This window comes from Cavia porcellus, unplaced genomic scaffold (assembly GCF_034190915.1).
Source record: "Cavia porcellus strain 051 isolate PalLab524CR breed Dunkin Hartley unplaced genomic scaffold, mCavPor4.1 scaffold_27, whole genome shotgun sequence".
NCBI lineage: Eukaryota > Metazoa > Chordata > Mammalia > Rodentia > Caviidae > Cavia > Cavia porcellus.
Genome location: NW_026947510.1, coordinates 20623462 through 20642189, shown reverse-complemented (window position 1 = coordinate 20642189; position 18728 = coordinate 20623462). Strand labels below are relative to the sequence as shown.

The following is an 18728-nucleotide window of genomic DNA, read 5'->3' as shown; positions in this document are numbered from 1 at the left end:
ATACTTCTAATCTGAATCAGGAGGCTGAGGGAAGAAGAGGCTAAATTCCAGGCCAGTCTGGAAGACTGAGGCCTTGTCTCAAAAAATAAATAAATAAAACAAAAAACCAACACCACCAAAAACAACCAAGCCAAACCAACAATAAGGTTAATGCTAAACGTTGGGCTTCTGTTTATTCATTCATTCATTTACTTACTCTGTGTGTCTTATTATGTACTCCAGGCTGGCCTTGAATTCAAAGTAATCCTCCTGCCTCAGCCTATAATGTGCCACCATACCTGGCTCTGTAGTTTTGCATGTATAATTCTCTTCACACACACACAATACACACACACACACACACACACACACACACGGAGTTGATTCTCAATCTGTTAACTGACCTACAAAAAGGTTCTGATTAGTCTACTTATACTTTCAAATATAAAAACTATAAAAGTCATCATAATTCAAATTAGCCAAATATATTTGAGTGCACTCTGATTTTGTTTTGTCTGTTAAACTGTTTCTCTGTCTGTCCAATCTGTACAGATCATCTAAGTATGTTTCTTGATTTGTCATATCCATAATCAGCTGATTTTTGAGCTCAAATATTTTTTTCTTTTGCATTTTTGGATTTGTTCAGAACTTAATATGGGTTATAGAGCCAAAAGCATGCTTCTACCTGAGTTGCCAGCTGGTCAAATGATGCTATAATTGGTTGTGTAAAGTTAATACATACTGTTGTTTATGTACCATCACTGGAGAACTCTTTGTTCAAAAATAGTGTGTTTGGTGTGTTTGGGGCTGGGGATTTAGCTCAGTGGAATAAGCACCTGCCTTGCAAGCAGGCAGTAGTGAGTTTGATCGCTAGTACCGATTAGAAAAAGAAAAAGTGTGTTAAGTGTTGTGATTGGGTTTCCCATAAATCATCAAAAAATTTATTAAGATAATTAAACAATTTGGAGAGATAAGATGATGTTCTTGAAGCTGTATAACTATCTGAATAAAGGTAATTTGAATTTGGACATAAAAAAAGATAATTAAAAATCCTTTGGGGTACGGAGATACTATTGGATAGGACTACCTTTTGGTGAATAAAGAAGCAGTTGCCTAGGAAAAATCATTGTCATCTTTGTTTATTAATGGGAGGTCCCGATAATCTCAATAGCCTTATGGGAGACACTTAATAAATGTTGTTAAAAATGTTACTATGAAGTCAGGCATGGTGGCTCATGCCATAATCCCAGCACTCGGGAGGCTGAGGCAGGAGGATCGTTGCGAGTTCGAGACCAACCTAGGCTACAAAGTGAGCTCAAGGCCATCCTGAACTGCACGGCGAGACCCTGTCTCAAAAAGACCAAAAAAAAAAAAAAAAAAAAAATACAGTTACTGTGTTAAGTTTACATTGATAATCATCAAAAGGTTAAGTTTTCCAGAAGTAGTACAATAAAGTTTTTTCATAACAGATGTTCTTGTTACAAACTAAGAAATAAAGACTTCATATGGCTGTGGGAGAAAAAAAAAAGAAAAACAAAACCCAGCCAGAACTACATAGTAGGACCTTGCCTCAAAAAACAACAAAACAAAACCCTAAGAACTTAGTGGGACAAGTTGAGGTCTCCATCTCCATTTTGGGAGGCCCTCTTCCAACCCCATCCAGTAATAGCGTTTATAGGCAGCTAAATGAGCAACAGTCTAATAGGGATAGGCCTTTGAAGGAGCCAGTGCAAAAGACCAGACACCTTACACAGTGAGGAGACAGACACCTCCCATTGTCCGCCAGACCTTAAGACAAGAGATAAAACAAATGCAACCACACCCTAAGGATAAACATCAGGAATTGGTATCCATCACCTTGATAAAGCCAAAAGGAGTTACCAACAGAACCCCCACAGGAAAGACCTTGTTCTGTATTCATGCTCACTTCTAGTGACCCGTTTCCCACGTGACTCCAATTTAATCAATTTTACCTGAGTGATTATACTCATAATCTTATTGGTTGACCACAGTTCGGTCCCACCTCATGCCCACCGTGGCAGTTCCCATTTTTCCCACGTTGGACCCACCTCACCTTGTGGTTTTGCTCTGTAAAAATCCCTACAAAAGGCAGGGTCTTCAGGAACCCACTCAGGATCCCTTCTGTCTCTCAATAAAAATATTCTGTTCTTAACCTCTGTTGTTCCTAAAATTTATTCCTCAATTTTAGAGAATACAAACTTATACTGGACATTTAGCAGGTTGGGAGTTTTTTTCCTCTATATCAATAGGACAATTCCATTCCACCACGGAGACTTATGCCAATGCCAAGGGACACTTCTAGTAGTGACTTGTGGTGCTACTAGTACCCGGGGGGTAGAGGTGAGGGGTGCTGCTAAATATCCTACAACAGTACAGCACAGCTCCCCATATCAAAGAATTATCCTGCACTCATATTTTGACAGTGCCTACCTAAGCTGAGAAACCTGGTCCTCACAAATTCTGCTGTCACCTCCGACTTGAATGTGTTCACTGGGCAACTGCAAACCAAACTCAATCATGAGGGCAATGAATTCAGTGAGTGAAAAACCAAAATACTAAAAATACTTCTCGGTATCAGTCATCTTGCCTCCCCTTTTTGGACAGGGAGGGCAACAGTTGGGAGCACTGGGGTAGATAAAGAAAAAAGTAACCAACTGCAAATTAGTGGTTTCAAATGCAAATACTACAACCTGAGTGGGCGTTAAGAATTTGGATGAGTTGTAACGCTTCTAATTTTGCCTTAAAATTTACACATTTGAGAAAAATGAGGTATCAAATATTTATCAAATTGAGAAACAACAGCAAATGTTAAGGATAATTTTTTTTTTTTTTATTGGTACCAGGGATCGAACTCACGACTGCCTGCTTGTAAGGCAGGCGCTTATGCCGCTGAGCTAAATCCCCAGCCCCTAAAGATAATTTTTAAAACTTCCACTTATTTTTGCACCATAAGCAGCTGGCTCCAAGGTAGGGTGGCAAGGGGGCAGAAGGGGGAGAATGGAACCCAGTGCTTTTGTACTGAGCTACATCCTAGTCCCTTTTTATTTCTGGGGACCAGGTCTTGCCAAGTGGCTAAACTGGCCTTGGCCATCCTCCTGCCTCAGTATTCCCAGTATCTGAGATTACAGGTGTGCACTATCATTCCTCACCCTAATCATGACATTTTAAGATGTTATCAAAAGCATTTAAAATATTTATGATGTAGAGAAACTTGCTTTTTGGAACAGAAGAAAAAGAACTTAAAACTTCATTACAAATTGACTCTCTCTCTCTCCCCCCACTCCACTTTTGCAGTCTTGCATCACCAGGAACTTTTGCCCCCTTGCCACCCTACCTTGGAGCCAGCTGCTTATGGTCTAAAACCTCTACAAACTGTAGCTAAATAAACCTTTCCCCCTTAAAAAAAGTAATTAATCGACACTGCAACACTATGAACACAATAAATTACCAATAACTAAGTCAAGTGTGCTGCACACCTATAGTATCCACATTTGGGGTGTTATCCACATTCTCTGCTTGAGCCCAGCTTGGTCAGTTTAGCAAGAGCCTTTCTCAAAATAAAGGGCTGAGAATGTACCTTAATGTGAGGGCCTGGGGGCGTTAATCCCTAGTATCTAAGAAGAAAAAAATTCTTCAAGTAACAAAACCAAATACATATGTTCCTAGCTTTAGTAAAAAACAAAACAACTGACAACACAAAAAAAAGAACAGAAAACTTTCAAGGCTTAAGAAAAATCAGAAGTGCTTTAAATTAGCTGTTCTTTTATTTGTTTCCCCATTTTGGTTTTCTGAAGCAGCATCTTGGTCTTGCTATGTAATCCAAACTGACTTCAAATTTACTAATGTAGTCCAGGCTGCCATGGAACTAGTAATCCTCCTGCCTCAGCCTCCAGAGTAGCTGGAATGACAAATGTGTGCCACCACTCCAGCTAAATTAGTTCATTATAAGTCTGCCCTAGGGGTGAGTCAGCTGGCTTGGTTAAAGGGGTACAGAAAAAATATTTTTTGTGGTTTTTTTTTTTTTTTTTTTTTGTCTTTTCCTTTTTTATTGGTACGGGGAATCAAACTCACAAATGCCTGCTTGCAAGGCAGGTGCTTATGCCGCTGAGCTAAATCCCCAGCCCCGAAAAAATATTTTTTGGAGAAAAGGTCTGGTCTCGAACTCATTGTGATCCTTCTATCTCAGCATCCCAAGTGCTGGGGGAAATTTTAAAAAGATACTCAAATGACCCTGATAAGTGAGGTCTGAAATCTGCTGCCTTAAAACAATTCAAATTCAAGGCTCATAAACTGGGCACAAATTAAGGCTGGTACAGCAACTACAGAAAAAAAAAAAATATATATATATATATATAGAGAGAGAAAATAAAAATTGGCCGGGCATGGTGGCTCACACCTGTAATCGAAGCACTCTGGAGGCTGAAGCAGAGGATCGTTTCAATCAAGTTCGATACCAGCCTGGGCTACAAAGTGAGCTCAAGATCATCCTGAACTGCATAGTGAGTCCCTGTTTCAAAAAGGCAAAAAAATAAATAAAAAATTAAAAATTAAAATAAAAAAATACAATGGCCAAAGAACATGGAAGGAGTTATCTCAACTTACAAAACAAGAATAAACCTTCTTTCTGCGGGGCTCAGGGTTAGTAGCTCTCAAGTGGGGCGGGACCCGGGCCAGCCGGAGGCTGGGCACACCCGACCCACAGGCGAGGAAGGCCCTAGAGAACGTTACCTTTTCCAGGTGCAGGCGCGACAGCAGCACCGGGTTGCAGCTCTGCGGGCTCTGGTTGTAGGAAGGGTGGTACTTCTCAGGCTGTCTTCATTCGGGGAGCCGCCGCAGGCCGCCACGGTCGCGGTAGGCACAGGCCCTGGCCAGCACTTCCCTGGGCAGGTGGCAGGATGTCCGCCCGCACATCGTCGTCGCGCTTGCCCTGCAATCAGCAAACACCGGGAAGAGAGCGCTCGCGGGCCTCCGAAGTGAGGACGTTATCTTGTGGTTTTTGCACTGGGTCCCGCTGTGCACCCAGGTCGGCCTGGACAGGCGGAGATCCTGCTGCCTCAGCTTCCTGTGCTGGTAGCTGGATACTGTAGGTCCCCATAAGTTTTTTGGTTGTTTTGTTTCTTGTCTTTTGAAACAAAGTTTCACTATGCAGTTCAGGCTGGCCTTAAACTCACTATGCTAAACTGGAACACCCAGTGATCCTCCCGTCTCGACCTCCCAAGTGCTGGGATTACAAGTGTGTGCCCTTAACCCAGCAGCCACCCGCGCTGGGATCCGATCCGAAACCCTTCCGCAGTTCCTTGGAAACTTCCCGGAGCTCCCGCCTTCGCCCCCAATCTGACGGCGCGCAGGGTGCTAAGGTGGAGAACAGGGTCCCCCAGCCAACTACGGACTCGGTCCTTGCGGCACCTCAGGCCGCGCCTCGGTCTGAGGAGTCTGTCGCACCACTTCCGGTCCCACTCGGTTTGAGGGGTCGCGGCAAAAGCCGACTCCCGAGAACACCGAAGACCCCAAGGCCTACAGCCCAAGGGTCTTTCCCGCGCTTCGCGGAACCCGGTCCCACGCTCGACGGCGCGCCTCGTCTCACCGTCAGTCAGCTTTGCAGCCAGCCAGTCGTCGCCTCCTTTCTAGCCGCCGCGCGCGCGCTCAGCCCCGCCCACCGCGCTCCGCCAACCGGAGCCGCCCTCCGGATAGGCCCCGCCCCCGCGCTGCGGCCTCGGGTGTCAGACCGCCTTCCGGAAAGACCGAGAAAGTGCCTACGGGACCTCGCGGTCCCCGGCTTCTCCGGCTGGCTAGGTTAACCCTCGACCTCCCGACCTCGCCTATGGCGCTCATGGGCGCCCCAGTGTCTAGATTCCAGTCCAGGTGGCTGCTCAGGGTGGGCCAACTACAGAAACAGGGAAACAGCTGGGCCACGCAAAGCAAATCACCCTAACCTTTGGGCATCAGAGCTAGACCTGTGACTGTCCTACCCCAGCACACAACCCAGATCTCCCAGGGCGACTTCCCCCTATTGTACCATTCTCCCTTCTTTCCTCCCCTTTTATAACTATTCTTCTACACCCCCCTTTTGTTTTCAGCTTTCTTTTCCTCATTTATTCATGACAATTCAGACTAATAATATTTTTATAGAGTTTATTTTGAAACTTTGAAAAAGTTTATAGCCAAAGGAAGACTCTTACTTTGTTAAATAATTTCTCTTTTCTTAACTAGAAAGAACATAAAAAAGCAGCAGTGTGAAGCTGTTGTGGGGGCCCAGTGTGGCAATGCAGTGTTGCGAGGAGCCCACGTGTATGTTCCAGGAATTGTGTCAGCTTCGAGCTGTAAGTACTGTAAGGTAAATGGTTCTCTAAAATTCTCGTGTATTATTGAATGGGAAGTTCATTTTATTTTACTGAGATGCTTTTCAGTTTTTGAATAGGTATTTTCCAAGCTTTGCATTTAATATCGCCAATAAGGACTATCTGATAAGGATGAGCAAATTAGGTATGCATGTAAAGTTTTCTGTAATGTGTTTTTGCTCATAGATATCTAATGAGCAAGCCTGACGTGCTCATCCACTATTGAGTTCTTAGAGATTCCCATTCTACTTAGAGACTACTATCCTACCAAAGAGCAGATCACTGTAACATGATTTTCTCCTTTCCTTAGTTATGAAAGCTGGAGATGTTATTTCTGTGTACTCCGATATTAAAGGGAAATGTAAGAAAGGAGCCAGAGAGTTTGATGGAACAAAAGTGTTTCTTGGAAATGGAATTTCTGCACGAAGCCACAAAGAAATCTTCAGTGGCCTATGCGAACTGAAGTATGTCACTGGGTGTTATGGGAGAAACAAACATGCTTTCTATGTATCAAGATTATTAAAAATAATGTAAACATTATCTGGTTGCATTGTATGAATATGTCTTTAATGTTAATTCAATAGGAAAATATTTTATCCATAGTTCCATGATTTTTGGAAAAAATCTTACTATTTTAAAAAGGGTGAAAGATGAGACTAAAAGTCCAATTAAGACTAGTCATAATGTAATTATTAAATGATTTTACTTGTCCTTTTGAATTTTAATGATTTGAAAATTTTTATGTCTTTGAAGAACATTGAAGCTTATCTTGATAGAAAGTGAATTAGATGACTCATCTAGATCTGTTTAACATTTTAGTCAGAAAAATTTATAATTTTAATGTAAATTAAAAATATTTGTACCAGAAAACCAACACTCATAATGTTTGGATTTATTCAATCCAAAATAAAGATACAATTACTTCTAAATTACCTCTAGCCACTTGTGGCTCTGAATAAATTCATAGATAAACTAGGTTCATATTTTACTTGTGTTAGGAATGCTGTAGACAGCACCAGTGCTCCAAGGTTAACAACCTACAAAACCATGTCAATTTGTCTGTCCAGAACTAGACTAGAACCCTGGTCACTTTCCCATGTTGCAGAGGTTTTTCTGTATGTTTCAAATTAATTCTTCTAAAGAAACAGAACATTGAATGGAGAGCAATGAGATTAGGATAGAAGAAATAAAACTAAGTAGAAAGGAGACTGAGAAGTTGAGATTTTAAAATTCTACTTTTAAGAAAAACTGTGGCTTCCAGACAAGCTGTTTTCCTGCTTCTGGAGGCCACTCTAGTTTATGTCACCCTCCTTCCATCCTAATTTAATGTTAAATTTCTAAAGGCCCTTTATAATAACCTGTCCCCAGACACTAGGTACTTCTGCAAATCGCCCTGTCCTCCAACCCAAAAAGCAGCTGCTTTGGAGACAGTATGTCCTAACTCCAAACAGCAAATCTCCACTTCAGTTCATGTGCCACAGAGGATGGCGGGCCCTGTAACCCAGCAGACTGGGAATACATGCCCTGGATCACCGTCTTGAAGGCAGCCTTTAAATGTGCCCTGCTCCAGCTGGTAGCTGCCTCATTTTTCTGAGCACCCGCACTCCACTCTTGTATGTTTACCCGTACCAGGGATCAAACTCACGACCACACGCTTGCAAGGCAGGCACTTATGCCGCTGAGCTAAATCCCCAGCCCCCTCCACACTCCATTCTTGAAAGCATTCTCTTAGCTCTAATCAAACCTTCTCTGGCCTCTTTTATTGATGAGTCCTGAAAATTCTTTTTCTATGACAGGAGTCAACAAATCTACAGAATCACTTTTAAAAAGTAAATGAGTTAAGTTCCTTATTTTCAGCCTCAGGAACCCTCAGACCCAGCCCAGTGACAGTAATACTTTATAAACAGCCAAGAACTGATTTTGTTCTTAGAAGGCTTTGTGACTATAAAGATTATGTAGCTGTTGGCTGTGTGTGGATCTGTAATAAGAACTGGTATTTTGATTGCGTCTGTTAGTCATTATTAGTGGTATACTTTTCATTTGCTTACTTGATGTCCTGGCTACAGTTACTTTGCTGAGTAGTCTTCTCCCCTTCCCTTCCCTTTCCTTCCTTCTTTCTATTGCCCTCCTCTTCCCTCCCCGTCTTTCTCTTTCTCAGTACTGGGAATTATAACCAGGGCCTAAATATTGGTAGGCAGGAGCTTTACCATGGAACTGTATCCCCAGCCACTTTGCATTTTACTATGAGCAAAATCTCTCTTTGGTTTCCCAGGCTGACCTCAATCTTGCATTCCTGCATTAGTTTCTCAAGTCGCTGGGCTTATAGGAATTACACTGAGGTGCCAGGCTGTGAATAATGTTTTCTTTGTTGGTGGGAGAAGAAAGCAGCCATTTAAAAATAAAGTTGTTGGCTTTCTCTAACAATGTGTATATGCTCTCTCTGCCCTCAGTGGTCTCTGGTCACCTCTGTGATTGCCGTGCACGTCACTGCCTCCCCATGGCCTGGCCCTTCCCTTGTTTATCAGCAACACTGCCACTCATGAAGTGGGACAGACGTAGAAAAGATCATCTTCCAATTAAGTCTGCCCTGGACAGTTACTCTATAAAAAGATGAGAGTAGTACTGTGCTTGTCACTGCTTAGCACCAGCAGGACTCTAGGAATTTTTTCAGCTTTTATACAAGTACCTAGAATAGTACCTCATAAACTCAATAGTCAAGAAATGTTTGTTGACTGGAAAGTTATTAACAGTGGTTATATGTTGGTTACTGGAAAGATTAGGACAATTCTGCAATCAGATATTCTTTACTTTTTAATTTATCCAGAATTCTAAAGAAACTCTTGTGCAAGTCAAAGTTTTGCCATTTTATCCTTTTTAATTCTGGCCTCTCCTTGAGGTCAACATTCAAAACCGATTCACAGCACTGTTCTAATTATTTACATGTTAGGTAAAAGTTATAAAAAGGCAAATCATTTTATACTTGACATGTTTGAGAAATGATGCTGTGTAATTGATGCGGGTTAATGTTAGGTTTCCTATTTTTCAGAGGTATAGGTATAAGAATGACAGAACCAATATATCTGAGCCCATCATTTGACAATGTACTGCCCGGTTACTTATTTTTACAGGTAAGCATTAAAGTAAGATATTTACGGACATTGAAACTTACTTCAGAGAATTTTCCCCCTTATATTAGTGCATTTTGTGGTTTATTTATATATAGTGTACATTATGATCTATCTTTGGTTAAATAGAGAAAATACTACAAGTACTCTTTTTTTTTTTCACATTAACTTTATTTATTTATTTGGTCTTTTTGAAGCAGGGTTTCACTGTACAGTTGAGGCTGGCTTTGAACTCACCTTGTAGGGGCTGGGGATTTAGCTCAGCGGCATAAGCGCCTGCCTTGCAAGCAGGCAGTCATGAGTTCGATCCCTGGTACCGATAAAAAAAAAAAAAAGGAAATGAACTCACCTTGTAGCCCAGGGTGGCATCAAACTCACAAGGATCCTCTGCTTCAGCCTCCCAAGCACTGAGATTACAGACTAACTTTTAAATTGCTACTAACTGATACACATATTTGACCTTAATTTAAGTGTTCCTTTTGTAATTCTGTGTAAGATTCAAATACTTCACTGTTACCATATTTTTTTCAGCAGTTATGAATTGTGACAAACTATTTTGATGCGTATAACTCACATTTTTTTTAACAATCTGCTAGTTAAGTGATACTAGCAATATTTACAGTGTAAGATGAAGATACTATAATTGAATTTAGCCCTTGAATCCTTGTTTTGGAGCAAATAAGATTGAAGTTGACAAAACAGCAAGTGATATGGAATGACCAAATGTATGTGTATTAGAAACAATAAAAGAAAAAAATCTCTGTTAGTTGGAGAAAGATGTTCCTTAAGTTGGACATCATAAGTATTTAGGTCTTTTGGGTTTTTATACAGTTTTGCGGACTGGTATACCTGACAGAAAGCAGGATGTTACTGGGTGTAGGTAGACCTTCCATGTCTGAAAAGCAAGCTGTTGTATTTGCATTTTATTTCTTTCAAGGTCTGGCTCATTTGGTAAAGACCCATTCTTTGTCTCTTCCACTTCATTGGATCCCAGTAGTCTATTTTGTTATGCTAATTTATTTGTTGCCAGCCCCACCTCCCTTTCTTTAACTGTTCAGGACCAGTGCCCTCTCTTTCTAAATTCTACCTGTCTTGCTTCCACCCTCAACATTAGTGACACTGACTGCGGTCAGGGTACAGTGGCCAGTGAACGGTCTTGCAAACTGCTTCTGCTGAGAGGGGCTATGGCTGGGAGCCAAAGAGCCCACTACTATGAATCCTATCTAAAGGTCCTGAATACAAGCCAGGAAGAGTGCTTGTTGGAGAGACTGTTTGCATCTTTAAAGCTGTTGAGGGAGAAGAAACAAATTTGATTAAGCAGTTGAGAAAAGATGGTCTAAATGTCAAGGCTACAAGGAGCATTAATGTTGGTCCTGTTAGGGGAGTCAGAATGTCAAATTTTAGATCCCTGACCATGATCTCTATGACTTAGACAATATTGGTGGATCTTTGCAAGCACAGTTGGCTAGTTTTTATGTTATATCTCTTGTTGTGTCAAACTGACTGGCATAAAAGCAACATTTCTTCTTTATTTGGTGTGGCTCATTTAAAGATAGTAAGTTTTATATAAGCATGTAAGTTTTTAGATGCAAGGCTATAGAAGGCCCCTTAGCTAAGCTAAGGCCCTTAGCTTAGCTAAGTAGGTAAAAGATTTTTACTGAATTTGTGGAGCTATTATTGTGGATTCTTAGCCTTATTGAACCATAATAGTGACAAGATATAGGTATAGTTGGACAACTGTCAGCAGGGGCCAGTATATAGGACCTGGAACCCCTTGTATATTTACCCTGAATTATTATTAATATTTTTACATGGTTTGGTTCTATTTTCTGGCTGTGTGTTTAAGACCGCGTTTAAGTGATACCCATATTAATTAGAATTACCCTATGGCATATATAAAGGTCAATTAAGACACGACAGGAGTTACTTTTGGAATCACATGCAGAGCCTCTTAGCTCCTCTGCCAGTGTCATCTGCCAGGATGAGTTATGGCCTGTGCTAGACCACAGGACTCTCCTTGAAAGAATGGAAACATGTTTCTCTTTATGATCCTCCCTCTAGCATGAGGTTTTTTTTTTTTTTTTTTTTTTTTTTTGTATTGGGGATTGAATTCACCACTTTGCTTTTGCCAGGCAAACGCTTACAAAGAGGTCCCTCATGTCTCATGTCCTTGCTGACCTTGTAAGACCAGAACCAAAATGGTTGTTTTTAATGCAGTTACATAATTAGCTTTGGTCTCAGAGCCTTTGTTGAATACCTAGGAAGTCAGTTGCAGCAGTATTGAAGTGAGAGCAACCATGATTGTCTTAGAAGTCGAAATTTTATCAAATAGTTGTAGATAGTTGGCATAATGTGTTTATAGGAAGTTTGAAATCACAAGCAAGATACATTTTAGCACAGCAATTGTGTTGATACTATTAGTTATGAACCATGGGCTATTTTTTAAACAAGTACTATATATCTAAACTTTCATTTTTGTATAGCATGTACCTTATCACAAAAAAGAGCCATAGATTATGAGATGGGGTATTTGTTTACTATCACTTCTTTAAAAACCAGATTTGAAGCTTTGTCTTTTTGTAGCAGGACTGAATCTATACAGCAAGTCCCACAGAAGTTAGGACCATCTCTCAATCCAAAGAAAGCCTACGCATAGGCCACTTTAGCAAATCCAATCAAGACATAGCACAAGAGGAGATCTATCCTACTAGCTTAAGAGAGGGCCAAGCCAGTGAGGCTTAAGAGAAGACTCTTACCAGTGTCAGGTCGCTCTGGGAGATCACTGAGAGAACTTTACCTCACCGCACTGAGGAGTGCAGGTCAGGACAGTGGGCAAGTGGGTATCTTTCTACAGGGTCTGTGTTGGGCCGCTGGAGGAGCCTTTGGGTACTCACCAAGGCGTCATCCTGGCCAGGGCTGCTCAGTTGCTCCCTCAGCTTTTGCTACTTCCTCACAACCAGAGATCTGTCTTCTGAGAGAAATCCACCTTCTTGTCTGCTGACAGTACTGAGATCAGATCTAGTGGGTTGTTGTCTAAGGTCATACAACCACTTCCTGCCCCGTGCCATGTTCTCTGTCCTTGTATTGGGGCAAAGAATATTGGTGCCAACAAAACTGCAAGGAGCAGGGAATGACTGAGTGCTTATTTTTTAGTTGGGAAGAATTAGAAGAAAGCTCCCACCCCAGTGTCTGGGAGGGGGTTCATCAAGGTAGAAAAACTGTAAGTGCTTAAGTGCAGGGTCTTTTATACAGCTTTTTGGTTCAGGTGAATGTGACAGGATGCAGGGATGCCGCTGGTGGTTGCCAGCCCTTTGATGCCCAGGAAGCAGGCTGTCTTGTCTGTTCAGCCTTCTAAGGCTCCTTGTAGTGTGATTAGTTACATTTGCTCTGCCCTTTGTATTGCATTAGGCCCTCCCAGTTCAGGTAAGTTTGAGCCCTTGGGTTATCAGCTCACGTAAGCCCTGACTTTAAGTCTTCATGTTCTGTGCCCTGACTTCTTTTTACCTCCTGCCTCAGGCATATTGCTAGGAATTGGTAGTCTCAGCACAGACCAGGTGCATGTACTTTCTTCTCCAGTATTAAACCTAAAGAGATTTTACCAAGTAGAGATTCTTTCTGAGGTGAAAAATGGAAAATACTCTATGTATTGTCACCTAATTGTATAATTAGTGATATAACCAAATACATAATTTCTTAGGACTCATCTTTGGTGTGTTGTTTGCTTAGCTTTAGCTTTTTACTTGTTGTATAATCTGTTCTTAAGCACTTGTGATCATTTGATGACATAGCCTGAATCATTGTTAGTGAAATCTATACTGCTCACTAGCAACAGTGATTGCAATATTGTTTTTCCCTGTTGGAAAATAAAAGACCACATATCTGCTTATTCTATATTTAGTTTGGAAAATAAAAAATATAGTACTGTGCAATTTTTTTCTTTAGATACCCTGCAACCTATAGTAAGATCAGCACAGCTCTTCATTTTAAAATCAGCTTAATGAGGACCTCATGAAGTACACAGTGTGAGACATACTGTGACTAATAATATACTAATGTACTTTGCAGCCAGGCAACATGGCAGCGCATACGTATAATCCCAGCACTTAGGAGTCTGTGGCAGGAGGATTGCCGTAAATTCAAGTCCAGCTTGGGCTACAAAGTGAGTTCAAGGCCAGCCTGAACTATGTAGTGAAACCTTGCCTTACAAAAAGGCCCCCAAAATTAATAATAATAGTAGTATTCTTTGCCACTCTATAAAAATGACATAAGACTTTACCGTTGGAGTAAAACTTTTGTATTCGAGAGTGGAGCTGAACTTTTGTCCCTTCTTTTGCAGGAACTGTTTATGTAATCTATCCAGATGTCCAGTCGCTGACCAGTGAAACTTACTAAAGATGATAATGGCAGTAGTAGCTAACACTTAGCGTGTTTTACACTCACTATTTCATGCACTCCCCACAGACTTCTACTCTCACCGATAAGGAAATTGGGGCTTAAAGAAATGAAGTGCGTAGCACACAGTAGGCAGTTAGTATTTTTCAAGTGATAAACGAGTGGTTTGTTGAATACCACATCCGTAGAAATCAGCAAAGTCAAAATGTGAACCTAGATCTTTCTGTCCTGGAGCATGTGTTCCTGACCTGATGTCAGTGCCCCACACATAACCCTGGGAAGGGCTGCAAAACAGGAGCAGATTCCCTGGCGACATGAACGACTCTGATCTGCCACGGAGATGAAGTGCCTTGCCATAGCTGGGCAATGGGGGGTTCCCTGGAAATTTAGGAGCTTCACTAGGTCTGAGATGGATGCTGGAAATCTGCTTTTCATTTGTTTGTATATTTTGAACTTCATAAATGTAATGTGATTAAATCCAAGTTTGTGAACCACCCTAAAAGGAAATAACCTTTAGATTTCCCCAAATAGTAACCAACAATTGTTTAATATCATGCATTGGATTTACACTAAACTTCAAGCTTTATACAATTTAAACTTTATTTATTCCCTTAATTGTAGCAAATTCTCACTTGTCTATAGTCAACTTTTATTTCTTATTTGGCTTTTCTGTTTTCAGTTTGTCTTCCGTTGTCTAATTGTTGTACTTTGGGAAATAACATTTTCCCTGATGTGCTTCCACTATTGCAATAGACTGTGCTTTTTTAAAATTGGAATTCCATTATATAAGAAGTAGGCAGAATCCGTAGCTATCTTATTTTGCTTTTCTTTCCCTTACTTATTGATGCTGTAGGATGTCTGTCACGTGTAGCACAAAAGTTCACAGATGTATCAGACTGAGGGTATCACGTCTGCATCACATCTGTGTGTTTCTCATTGGCCATGTTCATTTTGGTCACTTTTTAACATCTCATTTTTCATAAAAACATAAAATCACTTTTTTTCCCTGTGCAACTAATAGTCTATAGGGAGACTAAGAATTATCTGAATACACTGCTCATTAAAATTTGCTCTGAGATTTAGCATCCACCTATAATTATTGCCTGAGCTAGTCATGACTACAAGATGTCTTTTCCCACTTCAGCCTACAATTCTGTCTTAGTTTTCTTGTTGCTGAGACAAAATACCTGACACCCAAAGTTAAAGGAGGAAAGGTTTATTTTAACTCAGTTTGTAGAGGTTTCAATTCATAATCGACCAACTCCAAGGCAGGGTGACTTTGCAGAGGTACAATGCAGAGGAAAAACGGTTCATGGCAGGCAGAAGCAGCAAGCGGCAAGTGACCACAGCAGTCCTGTCTTTTATATCCTGTCCAGACTGCCCAACCTCAATCCTAGCATTGCAACCTGAATCAATCCCAGCACCACATTCTTGATCCCAGCAGCACACATCCTACATTCAGCCGCCTCCAAAATGCTCTCTGCTATGTTCACAAGAGATTGAGGAAGACATCTAGATATAAGCCATAGCACCTCTATATTTAACAGCCAACATTTTAATACGAGGTCCCTCACACCCTATTATTTTCTAATAGTATGTACTGACAAATTTTTATTTTCACATGGTCTATAATTCATTATTGTCTTTAATTATTAAATGCTCAAAGTGTCCCAGCTTTGGCTTATTCTCAAGTTAGTTTTAATCCATAACATATACAACAATATTCCTAAACTTTTTTGTGAAAATGTAATACAAATCTAGTAAAGTTCGTTAAAATGCAGATTCTGACTGTATGTCTGGGTGAATTGTGAAATGTTATATTTCTGACAAGTTCCCAGGATTTTGGATCTCCTTGGTTTGAGGACCACACTTTGAATACTGAATCAGTGGAAATATATTTAAAAGTAAACACCATTTGTACAGAGCAAAAAGTAAAAACTTAACTGTTATGTTCATTCATGTGTTACATGATCTAAGACTGCTAATTTATATAAATGTGCATTATGTACACTTAGATCCTTGAAGTATAAAAACGCTACGTATCATGGCTTTGTAATTAAGGAATTTTTGTCTCACCTGTCACTTATCAATTGTTAATTGTCAACAGGGTCTGATGCTTTTAAGTTGTAAGGGCTTTGTGCTACTTTTGGGATTTAATTTCTTGTAATTTATGGTATGTACAAGAAGATATCATGTTACAGTATTTATAATAAAAAGGACAGGAGTGCAGGCCAGGAGATGAAATCTCTACTTCCTTCCTGGAAGGGGCAAGCTCTTTTTAACTGTGGTGCACAGGCTGGTGTCTGGTGTGTGCAATAGCAGGCATTCTTTAAATTAAAGGAGTAAGTGAATAAAACCATCTGTCTACTTTCTGGTTCTGAATTTTAAAAACAGTAGGATTTGTATAGAGGTGGTGTATTTTGGCAGTGAGTGTTTATTAGTATGATACTAGCTTGATGAGTCCTGTACATAGCTTAGACTTACTACTTTTACCTGCTTCCTGTCGGAGATGGAACAATACGAAATAATTGGTAGTTTTTAAGACAAATTTCAAGATAAAAGTATTTCTAACTGATACACTTTCCAGTACCTTCTGATTTTAAAAAGATCCAGTAGTCAATAAGAGAACAGATTTCTCTGGAAACACGTAAACACTGGGGACTGCCAGGCTGTGCAAATGTGTGTTACCAACAGAGCCAGTGAAGAAGGATTCCCTGGCTTTCACCACTCCACATTCCCCAGAGAGTTGATGGGTTTATCTCCCATACAAATAAGGAAACTAGGGCTGTTGATCCAGCTGCTAGTAGCAATAAGGCCTTCCCTCACCCTAGGCCTCAAAACTCAGCTGTTGGCACGGTAGAGACCTCCAGACTAGAGACCGTTTCCTTTTCGTAGTTTTGCTCATAATGTTCCTGGAACAGCCATTTAACTCCTGTGCTTCTGGATTTTGTCATTAAGAAGGAAAATTACCCCTACCCCAGCTCACTGAAGAGCTGCAGAGGAAGTGGGGCTGTGCATACATTGAAACACTTGGTTCCTTGGGACAGAAGTTGCAACTGAAGTCAAAGTGATATTCTCGTTTGCTGCTTTCTTTCCTGTTTGCTGTGTAAAATCTGGCCAGTAGAAAAATCTGTGATGGTATTTTACTTTGATTCTGTTCCACCCTGTCCCATCTAACCACACCCAACCCAACTAACAGAGATGGACCACTGGACATTTGCACGGAGCTATATCCCCAGCCCTTTTTTACTTTCCTTTATCTCGATTGTTTTTATTTTATTGTTACTTGGTTTTTGGAGACAAGGTCTTGCTTTGTAGTTCATGCTGGCCTTGAATTCACTATGGAACCCAGGCTGTTGTTGAACTTGGCTGATCCTCTTGCCTCAGCCTCTCAAGTACTTGGATTCCAGGTGTGTGCAAACACACCCGCCTTCCCTTTTATATTTTGAGACAGGGTCTTGCTAAGTTACCATTTGCCTCTGCGGGACGTGAACTTTTAGATCCTCCTGCCTCAGGCTTCCAGAGTGTTGGGGTTACAAGCATGTGTTAGCAAGCTCAGCTGTCCTTGGGGTTTTCAAAGTGTTTTTAAAATTTATTTTAAAAAGTTCAATCATAAACTGCATCTTCATGCAAGATGACATTCTCTAGTAATCTGTGCTATTGTTTTTTAAATTCGGTGTTTGCATGCATACTTTACTTTTCATTACTACCTGTTTGCAGTGTTTGCATTCCTTGTGTGGAGTTGGTACACATACATAACACTGATAATTCCTTTTCCTCCCTCCCTATCTCTTCCTTTCCCCTGGCTGCCTGAACTGGCCTATAGCTTCAGAAAACTGATGAGTTTCTTGAATGTTCAGTTACCAGTGAACTTGTGAAAAGGAAGTTACACCTTGAAGAATTCATAGCTCTTGTTTGGTCACTGTAATTACTCTGGAGTGCTTTCAGTCCTGTGGTGGGTGGGCTCTTGAGTCCTCCCTGAGGTGGGCAGGGAGTGCACAAAATGAGACACAGTCAAAAGGGAGTAGTTTGTAGCAAGCGTGTTTACTCAGACACAGTACAGTGCACTCTGCAGGCTCAGTGTTACAGGTCAGGTAACAAATACACCCTCAAAGACCGAGAATGGGCACTGCCCAGATATGTCGAGGACAGTGAGGCCGGGTCAGGTTTTCTGGTTCTGTGTAGAATTTGGGCAGTGGCTAGGATGTGGTAATTAATGCAGCTTCCTTTCCATCAGTTGTGGATCTCCACCCTCTTGTCTGGAGGAGGAGTTTGTGCACCTGGTTGGAACCAGCACAGCAACCTAAATCTCTCAGTGCAGTCAAAAGCCCCAATAGAAAATACAAGTAAATGAGACCACCTGGTCAAAGGGTCACCACAACGTTACCAGGGCCCAGTGCCCTAAGGATGTGACTGGGAACAGCAGGTGTAACAGGAGTCAGAGGGGTAATTTGCAAGGGGCATGATTTGCTCTTCCAAGAAGTGCAGGGACCACAAACTCAAGAAATTTATACCGTGACTGTTCTTAGAACTTTTTCTTACAATCCAGTTTCTCAGATGTGTAGGTTATTACTGGCTGACTACATACTCTGTCATCATATTCTAGTTTAACTGGAGGAAAGAAAAATAATGCCTCAACCTGAACTCTAACTGCCTGTTTTCTTGCACACATTTGATTAAAGGGTCAGAGAAAGGTGGACCACCAGGGAGCAGTAAATAAATTCTGCTATCTGGGCCCTAGCATCTGAAGTGTTTCAGTTATTCCTGGTTCAGGCCTGAGTTGGAACACTGAGAAGCTTCACTGGGTGGTTGTATAGCTAAGTTGGAGATGCACTGGCTAGCGTTACTGCACAGCTAGATGCATGTTAGACTC

The 18728-nt window shown here is 41.1% G+C and overlaps 2 protein-coding genes and 1 long non-coding RNA gene across 4 annotated transcripts in view; 1 reads left to right on the top strand and 2 right to left on the bottom strand.

Moving 5' to 3' along the window:
- Positions 1-4913, bottom strand: part of LOC100726613 (abasic site processing protein HMCES-like) — a 39058-nt gene extending 34145 nt beyond the window's left edge. Inside the window, exons 1-2 of one of the 2 annotated variants that reach the window (XM_063238021.1) lie at positions 4729-4868; positions 4397-4507 (exon numbers count right to left, since the gene is read on the bottom strand). The gene's annotated coding sequence lies outside the window, so the exon portion shown is untranslated. Of the gene's footprint in view, positions 1-4396; positions 4508-4728 lie in introns of both variants that reach the window. The other variant, XM_063238020.1, reaches the window with a different exon arrangement.
- Positions 4579-18728, top strand: part of LOC101789216 (uncharacterized) — a 39968-nt gene continuing 25818 nt past the window's right edge. The window contains exons 1-6 of the mRNA XM_063237595.1: positions 4579-4973; positions 5253-5349; positions 5468-5862; positions 6211-6320; positions 6649-6802; positions 9385-9466. Of these exons, the coding sequence (XP_063093665.1) occupies positions 4579-4973; positions 5253-5349; positions 5468-5862; positions 6211-6320; positions 6649-6802; positions 9385-9466 (1233 nt within the window). The remainder of the gene's footprint in view (positions 4974-5252; positions 5350-5467; positions 5863-6210; positions 6321-6648; positions 6803-9384; positions 9467-18728) is intronic.
- On the bottom strand, positions 9613-9991 carry LOC134473516 (uncharacterized). The gene is made up of 2 exons (XR_010043793.1): positions 9813-9991; positions 9613-9700 (listed from the first exon to the last, which is right to left on the bottom strand). It is a non-coding gene; the product is annotated as an uncharacterized LOC134473516 (long non-coding RNA).